Here is a 20,228-nt window from a genome sequence, read left to right as displayed (position 1 = left end):
GTCTTTCACTCACACCATTTCCTAGCTTTGATGTCGGTTTCTGTCTTTTGCAGCTGGTTTGGACTGTCTTCGTGCCTCTTATCAGGCTTGATACCTCACCTGACTGTAATATGATGTAACGTAAGGGAACCATGGCGAATGAGCAGGTCCTCCTCATGGGAAGGAGGTCCATAAGCATGTTAGCTGTGCGCGTGTGGGAGGCCGTGTGTTGCAGTGAACAGGTCAGCCCTTCTCGAGGTGGCTAAGTTACTGGGAAACAGGAGAGAGAAGAAGAAAGGAGGGCTTTGGACCATAGCTATGCATGTTGCTCAGCCCGGTCCAATGTCCCATAAGGACACAGAAGGAAAACTTATGGTCTACCAAGAAAGATGAACTGACTTAGCCCCAGTGATCAGGAGCCTGTCAGAGGCAGCAAAGCCTTCGCCTCCATCTTATCCTCTTCATCAATTTAGTGTGGGGGAACTAGAGTTCGCATTTTAAGTCACTGCTGTCTTCTTTCCAAAAAAAAACACATCTCCAGGTCAAAGTAGCCTCTGGAACTCGTAAGGCCAGATGTTACTAAAGTCCAAGCTGTTGACTGCAAGATAGCCCAATGTATTTAGCAAAGCGGTATAAGGTTGAATAAGGTTTATACTGTATAAGCTCCATAATGGTGTATAGGGTGCATACTGTATAAACTCTGTAATGATGTATAAGGGAATAGTATAAGCTGTTTAAGACTTTGTATAAAGGATCAAGTCTGGAGAGTCCAAATCTAGGTTCAGAGTTCATTTTCGGCTGAGTCATCTTAAGGCTGAGGCTGGGGCCTCGGGGTATGAATGGCCAACTGCTCTAGGTGTGGTTTTGTGCTGCTCCTCTCAGAACACTCCCGAGCCCTCGCTAAAGCTGGCAGGCCTTCCATGTGTTGGCCCCCGACTGTGGTCTCCCCTAACCTCTTCAGATGTCTGTCCCTGTCCTACTTCCTTCTGCTTCACCCACAGCCTTTCTCAGTGTTGCATCTAAAGCTTGCTCACTTCCCACCGCCTGGAACATTCTCTCCGTAGGTATCTTAGTTAGGGTTTCTATTGCCGTGATTGAACACCATGACCAGTGGCAACTTGCGGAAGAAAAGGTTTATTTCAACTTATAGTTCCATGGCATACTCTGTCACTGAGAGAAGTCAGAGCAGGAACTCAGGGCAGGAACCTAAAGGGAGGAGCTGATGCAGACGTCATGGAGGAGTGTTGCTTCCTGGCTTGCTCCTTATGGCTTGCTCAGCATGATGCTTTCCTTTACATACCCAGGACCACCTACCCAGGGGTGGCACCAAACACAGTGGGCTGGGCCTTTCTACATCATCAATCAAGGAAAGGAACCACAGGCTTTCCCAGAGACTGGTCTAGTGGGGGCATTTTCTCAATTGAGGCTCCCTCTTCTAAGTGGACTCTAACTTGTTTCAAGTTGACATAAAACCAGCCAGCACCCCAGTCATAACAAGACAGCAGAAACACCCATATCTTGATATATTGAAATAGTTTGATCTATCTTCATATATTGTAGCAGATACGGCTGTTGACTTAGAGAACTCTTCTTCTAAAGGTGATAGAGGGTCCTAGTCTTTGGGGGAAGTAAATAGCAAAAAAAAAATCTGATGCTTATAGAAAGATATATATGTGTGTGTGTGTGTGTGTGTGTGTGTGTGTGTGTGTATTTTCATTCTCCCATTCAGTGAATACATAGTGATAACCAAAGACTGGGCAGATGCTAAGCACTATGGGTAAGGTGATGAATAAACAGCATAGACACTGTCTTTGGTCTCATAGAGCTTACAGACTACACAGGCTCTTACAGAACTAACGTTCTGTGCTTCTGCTGCCTTTCCATCCACTCGAGACGTGCAGCACATGCCACGCTGTGTCTCTGGAGGGTAATGAGCTCAGGAAAGCTAGACGAGCCCCTTCCTTGCCTTTGTGGAGCCTGCAGTCTAGGGTAATCCAAATAGTATATGAGGAGATACTGTAAAGGAAAGGTGGCGACCCGGAAGTGTTTGAGAGGCCAGTGTGGCTGGAGGAGCATCCTGCATCTCACAGTCTTAGAGGTGGGCGGGGTGTTGTATGATATCTGATACAGAAGTTCAGTCAAGGTCCTGCGTTGTGTTTTCTCAGTGGGTCTCTAGGTCAGTGCCTTAGAACACTTAAGCCATTTCAAATTTGGGCCACAGAACCTTGAATCGAAGAGGCTCGTTGCACCAGCAAGCAGAAACAAGACTGGCCAGTTGCTAGCATTTGCTACTAAAACCAATGACCAGCTTCTTGCCCCTCAACTGTTGGGAGCAATGAGACCCCAGATCCTGCATTTCTTGTAATCCCCTGATCTGAGTGCCTACAGCTGCTCTGAGCACGAGACCTTCAGGAGTTCCTGATGGCAGGAGAGTGGTTTCTGGTGGGTTTGGCTGGGGCGTGGCTATCTCTATATAATCTGCCCCTGAACACAATAAAGGGGGCATTCTTGGGGAATTCAAGGATGATCCGTGTCGCTGTCTCTCTGTCTGTGTATTTTAACCTCCAGCCCCCTTGCCCGAAGCTCGCGAACTGGGTGCCAGCGCACAGAACGCAGACACAGGGGTGCGGACACAGGGGCGCGGTGCACGGCGCTCAAGGATGATATTGAAGGAAGACTAACTTCATTTATTACTTATTTATTTTTAAGGTATTTCAACAGTTTTATTTTGTTATTGTGTGTCTTAGTTAGGGTTACTATTGTTATGATGAAACAGCATGACCAAAGCAACTTGGGAAGAAAAGGTTTATTTTATTATTCCATATCATAGTTTTTCATCAAGGAAGTCAGGACAGGAACTCATGCAGGGCAGGAACCTGGATGCAGGAGCTGATGCAGAGACCATGGAGCTGTGCTGCTTAATGGCTTGCTTGCTCCTCATGGCTTGCTCAGCCTGTTTTCTTAGAACCCAAAACCACCAGCCCAGGGGTAGCACCCCCACAAAGGGCTATGCCCTGCCCATCAATTGCTAATTAACAAAATGTCCTAAGCTGGGTATTTTCTCAGCTGTGGCTCCCTCCTTTCGGATAACTAGTTTCTGTGTCAGGTTGATAGAAGACTAGTCAGCATAATTGTGTTTATATGATGTGTTTGCATGTGTGTTTGTATGATATATATGTTTACAAGTACATACGTGTGTGTGCGCGTGCGTGCGTGTTTAGGCCAGTGGACACCTAGTGGAAATTGGTGTCCAATTTCCTTCTACCACAGCACCAGTATGGAATTCTGGTCGTCAGGCTTTGGGGGAAGGTGGGGACAAGCACATTTACCTTCTGATCCATCTGGCCCAAGAACATTTTTCAGAACCTTTGTTTCCAGAGTGCCCTGTGTAGCAGAGGAACCTAAGGCTGTCTTGGGAGCCCATTCATCTTTCATTAGTTGCCTTTATGTTCTTCAGCTATTAAATAGGAATAGAAATATTTTCTTTTCAAAATCTGCACTTAGCACACTGCTCGACCCAGCAGCTGTTCATTAAACCATAGCCATCGTTTTTATCTGTTAAATCGAGATGACACTATTTCCAGTTATCTGCTTCTGTGTCTCCTCTTCCTCCTCCTCCCTCTCACCTAGCCCTGACTATCCTGGAATTTTCTGTGTAGACCTGGCAGGCTTCTAATTTGAGTAACTACTCCCTTTTGTGCCTCCTGAGCGCTGGGTTTAGACATGCAACCTTTTTTCTTTCCCTCTTTCTCTTTTGTAAGGCAGGATGTTCGTTTTATATCCCACTCTGTAAGCGAAATAGAGATCCTTCAGTGGACATCCTGTCTAGTGTCCGGATTACAGGCCTGTTAGTCCACTACCGGTTGTGGAGTCTTACTTCTTGTAGCCAGAATCTTACTTTTTCAGAGGTAAATCGAGTCATTGTCTTCATTTGCCCAGTACAGGATTAATGCCTCATGCAATCTGTTTAAAGCGGCCTTGTACTTTTCTCTTGCTTGGGGCTGCTCATTTTTAGTTTCACGGGTGTTTTTCCGTTTGGCTATCTGCTTGCCCCAGGGTGGAGAGCAAGCACCGCCACCACGCTCCGCCCCGGCCACCAAAGATCACTCAGACTCCAGCGCTCGGGCGCAGCGGAGCGGACCAGCCAATCAGAATAAGTTTGGCCCTCTACAGTTTCCGTCCGCTCACTAGGAGGCGCTGCGGTGGCCGCGGCGGCCCGGGCTGTCGCGGGCCGGGGCGGTTGGGGCTGGTAGCTGCGGCTGCGGCCATGGAATGGAGTTCCGAGTCGGCGGCCGTGAGGCGGCACCGTGGTGCCGCGGAGCGTCGGGAGGGAGAGGCTGCCGAGCCGCACGGGGAGCGAGAGGCCTCGGCTCCGGAGGACGCGAGCGGCGGCGGGAGGACGCGGAAGAGGAGCACGGAGAGCGGAGGCGCGAGCCGGGGCGCGGGGACCGCGCTGTGCGAGGCGCGCACGGTGCTGGCGCTCGCGCTCTATCTGCTCGCACTGCGGGCGCTCGTGCAGCTTTCGCTGCAGCGGCTGGTGCTCAGCCGGCCCGCCGGGCTCCAGGGCGAGTTCGACGCGCGCCAAGCCAGGTACGGCCGACCGAGCCGGCGGCTCATCCGCTGCTGCCCCAGGCGGGGAAGCCCGGCGTGGGGGACCCCCGAGTCGGCGTGTCCCGCGCCGGTGAGCCCCGGGTCAGTGAGCCCTAGGCGGGTGAGTCTGGCGCTGCGGCGCTGAGACCTAGAGCCCTGGGCGCACGTGGGTGGGAAGTGGGATGGTCCTGTGCGTCCCTCTCGAGTCTGAATTGCGGGTATCCGGGGCTAGCAGGCTCCCCCTTTTTTGCTTTCTCGGGGTGGCCAGGTGGATCGGGTCTGCTTTAACCATCCACTGCCCCGCTTGCAGATGAATTGCGGTTACACGCCCCTGTCATCAGTCCCTTTCTGGAGCAACTTGCACTTTTTACTTTAGTTAGTTCTCTTGAATTTAAAATGAGACGGGAGTGGGGTGTTCGTGCCAAGACTGCATTCATTATAAAGCCTTTTGGGGATGGTGTTGGGAAGGAGTGATGCAGTGTGCTGCCTTCCCAAGCACCACAGCTCCTAAATCCGGAAGCTGTGGAAACTCCTCAGAAGCCACCGGTTCAGAACTTTGCCCACAATTTCTGAAGTTCGCGGACGGTCTGTAGTTCGTCCGTATTACGTACTGTATAGGATTCAACCTTTTTAAACGACCTCAGATGTACCAGGGAAGGTGAATTCTTTGATATTGTAACTTGCGTCATAAACCAGATGAAACCTAAGCAAGTAGAAAGTTTTTTAACGGCGGTCGTATTTTAAAAACTGCTCCTTTGGATGTAGCGTGTTGAAAACTTAATTTGTTAAGGGGTTTCCTTGGTTTTCCTTATCATCGGTTTCGGCCACTTTGACCCAGTAAGGAACAATCCATAACTAGCCTGTGATGTGTTTTCCTGCCTAGCCTTCAGCCGTCTCACGTATTGAATATAAATCCTAGACTTGGTACTGATTTGATGTGGGGGCGGGTCACTGGAAGATTTGAAAGCATTAGCTGCTGGGATGCAATATAAAGTGATAAAACTTCCAGGTCATGTCTGAATTTATATCTATCTACCTATCTATCTATCTATCTATCTATCTATCTATCTATCTATCTATCTATCTCTCTTAAAGCGCCCTGAGCCCTAGCACTTGAGGGGCAGAGGCAGGCGGAACTCTGTGAGTTCGAGGCCAACCTGGTCTATATAGTGAGTTCCAGGATAGCCAGATACCATGTCTTAGAAATGGGGAAGGACAGTGTATTTTTTTTTCCTTTATGTGAGAAGTCAAAAGAACTAAACTCTGAGGTAGAAGGGAAGTGACGTGGGATTTCCTTCTGTATGCTGTGATTATCATTGGTTAATAAAGGAATTGCTTTGGGCCTATAGCAGAGCTATAGGGGAACAGAGCTAGGCTGGGAAAACTAAACTGAATGCTGGGAAAAAGAAAGGCAGAGTCAGAGAGAAGCCATGTAGCCCGCCAGAGACAGATGCTGACCGTTAAGCCACTGCCACGTGGCTGATACACAGATTAATGGAGATGGATTAAATTAATATATAAGAGTTAGCAAATAAGAAGCTAGAGCTAATGGGCCAAGCAATGATTTAATAAATACAGTTTCTGTGTGATTATTTCGGGGCTGAGCAGTTGGGAACCAACAACAGCCTTCCTTCTCCAGGGAAGCCCAATGGGATGTTGCTCCGACACGTGTTCCTTTCCAGTTTGCAGGAGTTCCTCATCATTGTTCTTTTGATTCTCCCAGGGATTATCTGGAACACATAACAGCCATTGGCCCCAGGACTACCGGAAGTGCAGAAAATGAAATTCTGACAGTCCAGTACCTTTTGAAGCAGATCAGACTGATTGAAGCACAAAGCCAGAGCCTACACAGGATCTCAGTGGACATACAGAGGCCTACAGGCTCCTTTAGCCTTGACTTCTTGGGCGGCTTTACAAGCTACTATGACAACATCACTAATATTGTGGTGAAGCTGGAGCCCCAGGGCGGAGCCCAGCACGCTGTACTGGCTAACTGTCACTTTGACTCGGTGGCAAATTCACCAGGTATGTACTTGATTTTTAGTCATTTAAGGTCACTGCAGTCCAGAAAGTTTACTAACGTAGCCCCAACCTGCCTGAGCAGTTGTCGGGACCATTTTTCCTAGACAGCATTTTCTCATTGTGATGGAAGGCAAGCTAATTAATACCAGTGTAGAGTCTAACAATTTAATATTCCCTTAAGTTCTTATTGTTATTACTACTGTTATTGTAATTACTAAACAGTGGCCCACAAACCCCATGACAATACATGAGCTGTTTTTGGTAGACTGAAGTAGCCTTACTGGTTTACCGATGTGTCTGTCCACTTGTAAGTTACACAGCCAGGGGCTGCAGTAGGGGTTGCTTTGGGTGTACTGGGTAAAGCATCCCTGCATTAAGGGATACGTGGTTTGGAGGACTTTACTTTTGCAGTTTCTGATAACTTAGAAAGTTAGAGTTACTGCCCACGTGTCCACTGAGGGGATGGCATACTGGTAGAATACATTGTGCTCGGAATAGACATTGGTAAGACAAAAAACTTGATGCTTAAGACAATGACTGACATAATACATATTCGTCAAATCAGCAAGAATCCCCTACATTAAATTTTTTTAAATATTGAACTTTTTATTGATTCTTTGTGGATTTCACATCATTCATCCCAATCCCACTCATCTCCCCATCCTGTCACTGCCACCCTCTGCCCTTGTAGCCTTCCCCAAAACAAAATTTATGATAAACCAAAATTAAAAAATAAAAATAAAACAGAAAACACATTAAAAAGAAATCTCGGCGTGGAGGCTGTAGCGTGGCTCAGTAAGTCACACAGTATGTATCCCTTTAGTCCATACCGTCTTTACTTACAAGTGGTCATTGCAATGAGTCATGGGGTGTTGTGAGAGGAGGAGCGGGCTGCGTCCTGCTGCCCGGCTAGCTTAACCCCTGAAGTAACCACACAGAAACTGTATTCATTTAAACACTGCCTGGCCCATTAGCTCTAACTCTCACATATTTGTTTAACCCATCTCCATTAATGTGTATCGCCACTTCACTGTGGCTTACCCTCTTGAGTCTAACCAGCGTCTGTTTCAGGCAGGAGAAGCATGGCGTCTGCCATTCTGCCCTTCTTCCCAGCATTCTGTTCTGTCTACTCCACCCACCTAAGTGCTGCCCTATCAAAAGGCCAAGGCAGTTTCTTTATTCAACCAATGAAAGCAACACATAGACAGAAGAACCTCCTACGTCAATGGGGAACTTGTGTTTTTTTTTTTTAAATATAAGATTTCTCAGAAACATGTCTTTAGTAGTTTGAATAGTATTTCATGCATCCTGAGGCCAGACCAAAGAGTGCAACCTGCATTGGCAAGATTAATGGTAAGAAAAGTATTTAAAACTTCCTTCAAGCCGGGCGGTGGTGGCGCACGCCTTTAATCCCAGCACTCGGGAGGCAGAGGCAGGCGGATCTCTGTGAGTTCGAGACCAGCCTGATCTACAAGAGCTAGTTCCAGGACAGGCTCCAAAACCACAGAGAAACCCTGTCTCGATAAACCAAAAAAACAAAACAAAACAAAACTTCCTTCAATTGTTTGATAGGGTATTGGTTGAAATGCATGTAGCAAAACTTAAAAGAGGCATTAGGCTTCCCCAGAAGTTTCACAAAAAGCATTGCAATCAACAGTAACAGCTTGGAGGTGGAGAGATTCAACTAGCTTGAAAGTTGGAGATCAAGTTTTCCCAGAATGTGGAGGTATTGATGTAGTGGTGGGCCACAAGGATTATTTCTTGCTTTTTAAAAAAAATATGTGTTTATGAGATGCTTATTTTATTTATGTGTGTGTGGATGTACTTGGAGGCCAGAAGAGACTGATAGTTTAGGCATCTATGAGCAGTTGTGGCTGGTGTGGCTTCTGGCATCTGAATTTGGCCTCATGATGAAGCAGCATGCTCTCTTAAGTGCTGGGCTCCAGAGATTTTTTTTTTTGTCTTGTTTTGTTTTGTTTTTTTGAGACAGGGATTCTCTGTGTAGCTTTGGCTGTCCTGGAACTCAGAGATCTCCCTGCTTCTGCCTCCAGAGTGCTATAATTAAAGGTATGTACTGCCACCGCCTGGCTCCAAGGGTTATTTATTTATTTTTTGTTTAGAGATGGCGATGTTTTTGAAATATATAGTGAAACAAATCACTATTGAAATGCTATTGTATGAAGTCTGCTCATTGTTTTTAAGTCCTGAAATCTTTTATCATGTAAGTAATGGCCTCTTACTGTGGCCTCATGTCTAAACCAATGGCTTCATGTCTAAACCAATGGCATGCATTGTCTCTAAAATTTTTCTCTATATACTCAAGTAAACATTCACAAATAAAGCATGTAAAAAAAAACCCCAGCTAATGTAGGCAGGTAAGAATAGAAAGTAGCATTTACCATGGCATCCTGAGACTTTTCAACTTAAGAAGACCCCTTTTCTGACTTGTCACCTCTGATCACACCGAGCTGGGGTAGGTGCTGGGCCTTCTGGCCAGGAGGAGAATATCTGAGGATCGTTAGGCCTTCTTGGGCTTATTGCCTAATTTATTCTTTAACTTCTTAGCTGTTAAATGGCAAAATAGTAGTTAATTTGCTAATAGTGTTGCTGAAAGGATTAACTGTGAGCAAAACATTAGGATGATATCTTTGAAGAAAAATCTTCCCTTGTTGGTACCATTGATAGCATTGCTTCTGGACTGCTTGAATATACAGCAGGCCCAATATAACCATCTAGAATTACGTAGGACATAAACTAGCCTTAACCCGATGAAATGATTTTGCAACTGGACATTCCTTTGCATTTAGAATATACTCTGCTTATTCAGAACCAGTATCCACACATTCATTTTTAAAAGGGCAGAAGTGCCTTAACTTATGCTAGGGACACTACAAAGCCACCCACCCTGTGCTCATTATTAAGATGCTTCAATTGGAAAGGGACACCTAGTACTGTGGCTATTTAAGAGCATTGTATTAGAAAGACAAATGTAGAAATCCCTTGATTTTTTATTTTTTTAAAAAGATTTATGTATTGTATACACAGTGTTCTGCCTGCATGCATGCCTGCATGACAGAAGAGGGCACCAGATCTCATTACAGATGGTTGTGAGCCAGATTGTGGTTGCTGGGAATTGAACTCAGGATCTCTGACTTTTTCTTTACATTTCATAATTCTTATGTGGGATGGATCCCTGTAAGAAAAGATAAATAAGAGAAAAAAACAGACAAGGCTGTTTCCACACGCAGGTGTATCTGGGTGATGCCAGGGGAAAGCGAACCGTTTCTAAGAGGTGCTTCAGCCCTGCGGCTTAGATGTTGTCATCAAAGAACAAAACTTTTTTGAAAAGTGACAAAGACAAGAACCAGATGGGATGTAGCATAGTGGAAGAGTGATCGCCAGTATGTGCAGCCCCAGATTCTATCCATAATGCTGCTGAAAAACCGAAACCAAACCAAAGCAGGAAAGGAGAAAGGACCTGGTGTCTGTGGCAGCAAACGGTGGAGGTGACAGGTATGGGAAGTAAAGTCCAGTGGTGAGGTTTGCTGTCCGAGGCTCTTCAGGGCCTCAGGTTGTCTTTGAAGATTAACCTTTGTCCTTCCCAATAAAGGGGAGGCGGACACCTGCAGAGATTTATGCTCTGCTTTTAGGCAAATGGGAGGAGGGCAAAGAATTTATTTTCTATCCTTTGGATTTCTTAGAGTACCCAAACACCTGTGTTCAAGTACCATATTTTGAACGGCGTTTTCTGCTCTCCTCACATGGTGCCATGTGTACAGCTTATATGTGGAGTGCACCAGTGAAAAGACTTTGGAGAGTTGTTAGAACACACCCCCTTTTACACAGGGTCTCATGTAGCCCAGGCTAGCCCTGAACTGGTCTCAGACTTGCTGTCCAGAACTGGTCCTCAGATGTAGCTGAGGATGGTCTTGCTGAGTGTGCCACCATGCATGCTTTAAATGACTAAAGAGATTTTTGTTCTTTTTTCAGATTGAACCTATGGCTTCCTGCATGTTAAGCGATGTTCTATTTCTAGTTTAAAAATCATTTTTTTACCTAAGATTTTATGATACCCATACTGTTAGTGTGAAGAAAATATCTGCCAATAATAAGCTTAAGAGAGTAGCTTTTTACACACTCATCAAATAGTTGTTACCTGTGTTTGTGTGCGTGCACGCGCATGCACTCACCTGCTGGGGATGGAACCTAGCACCTGTACTTGCTGGGCAGATGCTCTATCACTAAGCTGTCCTCAGCGTCAGAAGTGTTATTGAGACATCCTGAGCAGTGTAGTCTAGGCTGGCCTGAGTCTTACCAAGGGCTGGGACTGGGACCTGCGCAGCCATGGTTGTTTTAAAGCTCTCAGCAGCATATCTGGATGCGGGAATTGATACCAATGAGAAGTAATGTTATCTAGGGAACCTCATTTATCGCCTCAGGTCTGCTGCGGTGCCAGGTCATCGGTAAAGGAGACACTTGAGTTATTTTGGGGTGGCTTCAATTTCAGGGTTGGTTCTAAATGGAAAGGGATGTCAGTTAATCAGTCAGCCTTTTTACTGTCCTCTGACTTTCACTTAAAGGGATTTTGACCCTTTTCTGGGTGTGTTCTAAGACTAGCACCAATAAAGTAGGGAATATGAATGGGGAATTGGTCAGTCAGCCCTTTAAAGGTAAATGTTTTTGAATTTCACTTTCACTTTGAATAAAGAAAAGTCTTACTGCTTGCTTTTTTTTAAAGGACAGTTTCAAATGAAATAGAATGTTTATTTCATCTGTTTTCAGAAAAGTGACGCACTGTAGCTCTATAGCTTATCCCCTGCTCTAATTAACTGTGACCAGGTAGCGGTTATGCCGTTCTACTCTGACTGCTGGCTAATAATAATCAGTCCAATGATCACCAAGAGAGGTGTCATTAATATTGTTTCTTTCTGAGCAGAAGTGGGGTATGGAGTTTAACAGAGCCCCAAAGCAAGCATTTTATTTCAGCTGGTTACACAGCCTTCCCTAAGTTTTCAGACAAAGGGGAAGACTAAGGCGGGCTGGGCCAGACAGTGGGGTTGTCTTGTCTAATCTGTGCAAAACCTGTGAGGGGGAGCCATCGTCCGCTCTCTGTTCAGGAAGTAGTGAATGACTTCCTGTTCTCAAGTCCCGCTGAATGCTGCGGCACCCGGCCTCACCGTGTGCACATCTAGAAGTGCTGCCTGCACTAGGGTGGTGTTTACTCACCCCGAATGCCCTTTAAACTGCCCTTGTGAGAAAAGTCAGCTCTTTAGAAAACAGAATTGGTTACTGGACTCCAGTGTGCCTCCCGCTCTCGTTCAGTCCAGTTTTACTCCTTTTCCACTGCAGCCCTCCTCCTTGCTGCATTGGATCCCCGTATTTCATTCTATGCTGGTGAAGGATGAGGACCCCTTTGAACATGCTAACAGTATCATGAGCGACTAGCCGTGCCTTCTCAGTGTCGTCAGATAGCCGTCGGCTACTTTAGTCCTCACAGTGCTTTTGAAACACAGCAAGATGGCTCAGTGCTTAAAGGTGCCTGCCACCAACAAGCCCCGCTGCCTGAATTTGGACCCACATCATGGAAGGAAAGATTGTCCTCTGACTTGTATCTGTGCGCTGTCGTATACCAAGTCAGTACATACAAATGTTAAAATTAGTATGATGATCTTCTGACATAGAGGCTGGCAGAGTGTGTGAGTGCTGTACCTTTTCAGTGCTGGATCAGGGTCCTAGGTCCCTCTTCTGTGTCTTATCGTTTGGTGCCTTCTTCGTGCCGTTCCCTTACTTTATCCCTTCAGAAAAGCCCTGAAGAGTGCTCCTTCATCCAGTGTAAGCATCCATCACAGAGAGCTGCTCCCTCTGTAAATGTGAGGTGATAGCGTGGAGGAAGTAAGACTATTCCAGAGGATAAACTCCAGCTGGCCTGTGGCCTTAGCTGGTTAATTCCCTAGCACAGATACTGAGTGTGTACTGTAAGCTGTAGTGAAGAGGCGGGCAGGCCTGCTTTTCATCCCACCCAGCTCCTGCACTGCTAGCTTTACACCCGAAATAACAACACACAAATTGTATTCATTTAAACACTGCCTGGCCCATTAGTTTCAGCCTCTTATTGGCTAATTTTCACATCTTGCTTTAACCCATATTTAGTAATCTGTGTAGTACCACGAGGTGGTGGCTTACCGGGAAGATTCTAACCTGTGTCCATCTCGGAGAGGAGAAGCTATGGCATCTGCCTCACTTCCCTTCTTCCCAGCATTCTGTTCTGTCTTCCCTGCCTACCTATGTTCTGACCTATCAGGCCAAGTGGTTTTCTTTATTAATTAACCAATGAAAGCAACAGATAGATAGAAGACCCGCCTACATCAGTAAGCATGGTTCCGGGTACCATTATGTCATTGAGTAGACCACTTCTGTCTTTATTGGGCATAGCTGTCACCCTGTGACAGTTATGCTTCTGGATGCAGCTGTCAGGATGCTCTGAGGGGAGAGCCGCATTCCACACCAGCACTGAAAGCCACTGATGCTCCCAAAGTGACTCTGTTTCTCTGACTCCAAGGTGCCAGCGATGATGCAGTTAGCTGTGCAGTGATGCTCGAGGTTCTCCGAGGCATGTCCTTGTCGTCAGAACCCTTGCAGCATGCTGTAGTGTTTCTCTTCAATGGTGCTGAGGAAAATGTCTTGCAAGTAAGATTTCATTGTTTTAAATATTTGATTTGAATAATAATGAGAGTAATAATGATTGGTAACACTTATTGTGTTTTATTAGTAATATGAGTAATACTATAAAATAATATGCAAAACAAATACTGTACTTGATAGTACTTTAAAAATACCCATGAATGCAGACATACTCAGTATGTTAGAAACACAACTGAGAACAGCTTATCTTGCTAGGATGCCATTCTTTTGTTTGTTTTTCCCTGAGGACAGTGTTTCTTTGGTAGCCTTGACTGCCCTAGAACTAGCTCTGTAGACCAGGCTGGCCTCATGTCACAGAGATCTGCCTGCCTCTGCCTCCTGACTGCTGGGATTAAAGGTGTGTGCCAGCACTGCCTGGCTGTTTTTACTTTTAATTTTTGAACAGGGACTTGCCGTGTCTCCCATGATGGCCTGGCACTTGCGATCTTCTTGCCTCAGCTTTCTGAGTGCTAGGATTACAGGCATGTGCCACTGTGCCCAGAAGAGTGTCTGATTCAAGGGCTTCTTATTGTTATAATGACTCTCTCCTGAGAGTCTTTAGCCTTTGAGTTTCGGAGAGATGATCTGAGGAAGGTACTGACAGCAGGAATGGCCACCCATATGGATTTCGCTCCTGTATTTTCTTTTTTTTAACTCTGGCGTATTCTCACAGTGGCTTTCCACTTGGCCAACTGAACACCATTATATACAGGAAGATGTCTTTGGAGTCTGCCTTTGAGAAGTGTTTACTTTGCTCTCATAGTCCCCACCTTTTCAAGATAGCCATTCTGTTATGCAAATAAGCAATATAAAACCATATTTTAACCTACATTTGTTTCTCTCCTCATTAAGGCTAGTCATGGTTTTATTACTCAGCATCCCTGGGCCAGTTTGATCCGTGCATTTATTAACCTGGAGGCAGCAGGTGTAGGAGGGAAAGAACTTGTGTTCCAAACAGGTAAGTGAGGCTGCACTGCGTGTTTCAGCTCAGTTCTAATCTTAGGACGGTGGAGCATTTTTCAGTGTCAGTAAGCTCTTTAAGGAGCAGTCTCTTGAATGAGATTAGTTTTTAAGGTGGGAGATAATTTTAACTTGTCTTTGTGAATTTTTTTTTGGTGTGTACACGTGTGGTATATGTTCGTGTGTGTGTGTGTGTGTGCGCGCGCGTGCGCGTGCACATGCTTGTGATAGCTAGATGTGTTAACATCCAGTGTCTTCTTCAGTTGCATTCTACCTTATTGCGATACTGAGACAGGGCCTCTTGCTGAACCTGGAGCTCACCCTTTCAGCAAGGCTGGCTGGTCATTGTTCCAGCAGTCTTTCTGCTTGTCCTTGTTAGTTTTTTTAAACAAAATAATATGATCAACATTTGGCTCCTGTATAGTACTTATTTATATGCAATATTGTTTAAAATAATCTTATGTACATTAAGTTATTTAGTTCTCAAAGCAACTTGAGGAATACATGCTACTATACTTCTACTTTATAGATGAAGAATAGAGGTAGGAGGGTTTAATTAGTGAGGTTTTATAGTTGGTATAACATGGTTTGAACCTGAGCAATTCGGGTTCAGACTTGGTTCAGAGCCAGTTAACTGGATTGTAATATGTGCTGGTTGTTTCCTTTTTTTGGCAACATGACACGGACATAACTATAAAGAGAGAGCCTCAGCTGAGGAGCCACCTCCATCAGATTGGCCTGTGGGCATGTCTGTTTGTTTTCTCATTAATGATTGATATGGAAGGGCCCAGTTCACTCTAGGTGGTAGCACTCCTATGCAGGTAGTCCTGAGTTTTATAAGAAGCAAGCCAAGCAAGCCAATAAGCAGCATTCCTCCATGGCCTCTGCTTTAGATTTTGCCTCCGGATTCCTGACTTGAGTTCCTGCCTTAGCTGCTGTTGGATGGACTTTAACCTGTAAACTAAACGAACCTGTTTCTCCCCGCAAATTCCTTTGTCAGTGTTGTATCCCAGCAGCAGAGAAGCGAATGAGGACATCATATAAAATGTAGTAAAGTATAGAATGCTTTGCATTATGTTATTACAAAAAGTGTAATAAAATTAATATTCAGCTGGGTAGTGGTGGCACACGCCTTTAATCCCAGCACTTTGGGGGCAGAGGCAGGAAGATCTCTGAGTTCGAGGTCAGGCTGGTCTAGAGAGTGAGTTCCATGGCAGCCAGGGCAACACAGAGAAACCTGTCTCGAAAAAATATTTAAAAAAAAAAATCACCATCCTATAATGGTGAATATTATTTTTATTAATTATGGATGATTTATAAGGATTTAAAATGACAATTATGAATTAAAATGAGAAAATTTACTCAGTTTAAGGGATTTAATTTTATCACTGAATTAATTTAAAAAAATCAGAAATGGAAAGCAACCATTTATTTCTATTTAGAAGTTCTCTGTCAAATACAGTTTTATTATATTATGTATAATTATATATATATTTATAATAATTAATTAAATTAAACATCATGCTCAATAGCCAGAGAGAGTTTAAATCTTAGGCTGAAACTTTCCTGAAGATAACAGGGTAAATCAATAAGTACTGTGTCCTTGCCATCCTAGCAGAACCTAAAGCTTGGCTTGCTCCGCCGAGGCCTGTTAGGACCTGACGATGGAAGTCCGTCCTTTGTCCTGCCTCTGCTGGAAACTAGGGCAAAGCATCAGTGCCTTTTAGCCACACACAAAGCTTCTGCCCAAAGCTGCTTTTGTTGTTGTTTGAGTCAAAATGATCTTACTGGTATCTCTGGCTGCCCTTGAACTCCGGATCCTTCTGCCTCTACCTTCGGAGAGCTGGGAGCCGAGGCATGTCCTACCATTCTGACTTGTCTTGATGGTGAGTAGTGTTCTGGGTGAGATGACTAAGGTGGTAGAGACTTGCTCTAGCATCTTCAAGAGGCATGCTGCTGTTTAAGTTTTGAAATTACGCTAAGTGCTTTTGTAACCTAAACAGTACCATAATCCACTACTCTCTCAAACTTACTTTACACTCTTACTCTCAAGATGGATCTGTATTGCACTTCAGTTACACCTTTAGGAAATTCAGGGTTGCCAAGTTGGTGGTGTAGGCCTTTAACCTCAGCCTATGGTGGGCTGAGTTGGGCGATCTCCAAGTTCCAGGTCTACATAGGGAGTGAGTGCAGGTCAGCCAAGGCTACACACACACACATACATACATACATACACACACACACACACACACACACACACACACACACACACACACACACAGAGAGGGGGGGGAGATATTCAAGGTCACAAGGTGAGATTCAGCAATATTTTTTATTTAACTCTCAATCTTTTCTATTTTCTCCTTAATCAGCAGGAAGCAGCTGAACTCTAATATCTACAGAGAGAGGTGGCTGCTCTGCACCCCTCCACCTCATTTCTTGATATCATCCAGGATAGGAGGAGCACATTCAGCAGCTCCCAAATGAAAAAGGAGTAGCAGAGCTCTAAGCAAGGAGTGCAGTGAGTCTCACCTGCTGTGAAACTCTAGGCTGTTCTAGACAACAGTGTGCCTCATATTTCCCCTGCCAGACGTGTATTATAAACTATAACTTATGACCCAGCACCCTGTTCTGTGCTCTCCACCCAGAGAGAATGCCCCTCACTGCCTGTAGACGACCAGCTCTCCTGTGGTGCTGTCTTCTGGAAAGCTCATTAGTGTTTCTGTGTTTGACCAAGAGGACAGCGCCCTCAGGCCAGCAGATAGAGATTGTGTTTGAGAGTGTGTGCCAGATGGCCATCCTCAGCTTTTCTGTGCGTGTGAACCTTGTCCTGTCCTGGCTTTTCAGACAAAACAGTTTGTACTCTCCAGCGCTCCATTGTCATCTCAGAGGGAAATGCTCATTTGGAGAGCTGTCGGTGGCTGGAATAGTCATTCTTAATGGCAGAAACAGTGGCCCACCAGGCCAGCACCGTAGTGAGTCAGGAAGGCTTGCTGACATTATTTTTGAATGATGTTAATAAAATACAAACTTATAAAATTTGAACAGATTAAACCATTAATATATGTTCCATTTTGAAAAATTCAGGCTCTACCAACTGATTATAAGAAACTGTGGCATTTGCAGCACTCTGAGAAAACCAGTGTTATAATTTGCTCCACATTCTTCTAGGATATTTTAATAATGTGTATTTATGCACATGAACACATGCACACATGATTTCCTTGTGATATTTTGTAACAGCAGCCTTCATTAGAATTAATATATATATATTTAAATCATGGCTTATTATATCAATATATAATTTAAATGTCCTCTAGTTCACTTACTTAATGTTAAAATTCAGTGTTTTTTTCTTTTAGGTATTTCCACATAGTTGTGTATACTATCATAATTCTAGAGTATTAAAGAAAATGTTTGTGTGTGTGCACTCATTTCTTTGTGAATGTGTGTGCGCATGTCTGTGCAGGTACCCAGAAAGGTTCAAAGAGGTCATACACCCTTGGAGCTGGAGTTACAGGTGTCTGTGAGCCCCTTGACCATGGGTGTTGGGAACTGATCTCTTGTCCTCATGATTGAGCAGCAGAAATCCTAACGACAAAGCAGCCCCTCCAGCTCCGAAGACATTTCCATCACCCCTGAAAGAGTCCCTGTACTCATTGCTAGCTGTTGCTCACATTTCCTTGGTCGGCTGACCGTGTGTGGCTGTGCTGAAAGAGCTATCTGGTTAACCTCCTATTATGTTGTCTTGTTTCGTTTCAGGCCCTGAAAATCCTTGGCTGGTCCAGGCTTATGTTTCAGCAGCCAAACACCCCTTTGCTTCTGTGGTGGCTCAGGAGGTTTTTCAGAGTGGAATCATCCCTTCTGATACTGACTTCCGAATCTACAGGGATTTTGGAAACATTCCAGGTATTCTGTCAGTGGTCACAGGCTATTGTATTCAAAGGAAACTTTACTTCTTGAAGATTGTAATAGCTTCTGAGAGGACTGTATGTGAGGGCTTTATCCTCTGGCTCACCAGAGTAGAGTTCTCGATGCTGTCCTTTAAAAAACCCCCTCATAATCTCAGTGCCGCCTCCTGTAGAGTGCTGCGTACCACAGTGGGTGATGGAGAGGACTGGTTAGCACCTCATTCCCAAAGATGCCAAGAATCCTCAGGGTCTTTGACTCCCATGCTGTTGTCTTATTTTTCCAACTGCTTTGGCAGACTTGAACAGTTTACTCGAAATTTAAATTTTGCTCTTAACTGTCCAAATTCCGTTCCCCAAACTTTCTTCCCTAATATGTGGCTTAAACTGCTTATTTAATTATTATGTTTTAAATTATGGACTGTAGTTATAGATTTTTGTAAGAACAGAAAAGGGTTTATGACATTCATGAATATGACAGACATCAGTCAATCTCCTGCTTTGCCATTTTGTCTTTTAGAATTTAATATGTTAAACAAACAGGCCTAACACAAGTTCAATCTTTAAAGTAAGACGACTTTTTCCATTGTCTGTCTTAGGAATAGACTTAGCTTTTATTGAAAATGGATACATATATCACACCAAGTATGACACAGCGGACAGAATCCTCATAGATTCCATTCAGAGAGCAGGTTGGTATTAACAGGTTTGGCTTTTGACATATGATAGTGAAATATCTAGAAAGTGCATTCTATTGCCTGTGTGGTTGAGAGACAGTATGTGGTTGAATGAGTTAGGCTTGGCGTTGGAAAGATAAGGGCTGTCTGACTTAGCAATTACAGTTACTGCGATTACTTAGAAAGGAGCAGGAGCAGGGCCTCACCTAGGTAGGAAGAGTGCCTGACCTAGCTCTGCTGTGTGTGGATGTGTAAGTCACAATCTACTAGCTTACTAGACCGTCTTGTCTCTCTTACTAAAAGGTGACAACATTTTAGCAGTTCTTAAACACCTAGCTACATCTGACATGCTGGCTTCTTCGTCTGAGTACCGACATGGGAACATGGTCTTTTTTGATGTGTTTGGCCTTCTCGTCATTGCATACCCTTCTCGTGTTGGCTCAATAATAAACTACATGGTGGTCATGGCTGTCGTTGTGTACTTGGGGAAAAAACTGCTGCAGCCCAAACACAGGAGTAAGTATTTCCTCTAAGGCGTGGGTACTGGAACGGGGATGGGATTTGCTGGAGAGATTTGAGCTATTGCTTTTGCTTCTTCCCAGGAAGTACAGCATCTTAGAATATTACTTGATTTATATTTTTTAGAAATTCCTAAGTAAGTATTGAACTCGTATGCTCATTATCCTTCCAAGGGTGGTGAAGTCAGCAGTTTTTATGCACTCACCCTGACGCTGGGAAAATTAGCTGATTTGTCTGCCTTGGCAAATTAATAGGAGGCAGGTATCTGTGGGCAGCTGCTCCGTGCCCTCTGTGAGCTGTCGGCTGTGTAGTCTCTATGATGTGAAGTTACTGGTGTACCAACAAAACTTCAGAGAGTACACTGCTGCCATGTGTACTTCTCGAGAAAAAAGAAGAAAACTGTTAGAATGTTTTCCCTACTCATTAATTACAAAATTTAATATTTTTTGAAATTCAGTAATATTTTATACTGTTTTCAATCTTTAGCTTGTGTTAAGAGTAAAATTTACATACAACCAAAAAGAAAAAAGGTTTGTAGGAGTTGACCTTTTATTTTTTGAAAATATATATATATATTTTTTAATGTGTGGGTGTGGGCACATGCTCAGGTGTGTAAATCAGCGGGCAGCTTGTGGGATTTGGCTCTCTCCTCCCACCTTGTGGGTCATGGGGTCATACTGAGGTCATCAGCGTGACCTGCTGAGCTGTCCTGCTGGCCCTACACATCGACTGTTGGTGAAATGTTGAAATAAGAGCAGCGGAGCTGCGTCCCCAGCATCCGGCCGCCTGCATGGCTAGCTTAGCTTATGACCCGAAATAATTACATGGAAACTGTATTCTTTTAATCACTGCCTGACCCATTAGTTCCAGCCTCTTATTGGCTAGCTCTTAC

At 44.5% G+C, this 20,228-nt stretch overlaps 1 protein-coding gene across 2 annotated transcripts in view; it reads left to right on the top strand.

Moving 5' to 3' along the window:
• The first annotated feature begins 4,194 nt into the window (after positions 1–4,194).
• Ermp1 (endoplasmic reticulum metallopeptidase 1) overlaps positions 4,195–20,228 on the top strand; it is a 33,392-nt gene continuing 17,358 nt past the window's right edge. For both annotated transcript variants that reach the window (XM_005352122.3, XM_013348089.2), the window contains exons 1-7: positions 4,195–4,569; positions 6,293–6,594; positions 13,151–13,278; positions 14,125–14,230; positions 17,995–18,141; positions 18,740–18,832; positions 19,121–19,333. In XM_005352122.3, coding sequence (XP_005352179.1) covers positions 4,247–4,569; positions 6,293–6,594; positions 13,151–13,278; positions 14,125–14,230; positions 17,995–18,141; positions 18,740–18,832; positions 19,121–19,333 — 1,312 coding nt within the window. In that variant the 5' untranslated portion in view covers positions 4,195–4,246. The remainder of the gene's footprint in view (positions 4,570–6,292; positions 6,595–13,150; positions 13,279–14,124; positions 14,231–17,994; positions 18,142–18,739; positions 18,833–19,120; positions 19,334–20,228) is intronic.

Source organism: Microtus ochrogaster, chromosome 8 (genome assembly GCF_000317375.1).
Source record: "Microtus ochrogaster isolate Prairie Vole_2 chromosome 8, MicOch1.0, whole genome shotgun sequence".
Classification (NCBI taxonomy): domain Eukaryota; kingdom Metazoa; phylum Chordata; class Mammalia; order Rodentia; family Cricetidae; genus Microtus; species Microtus ochrogaster.
Note: the sequence above shows the minus strand (reverse complement) of the source record. Positions and strands in the feature narration are given on the sequence as shown.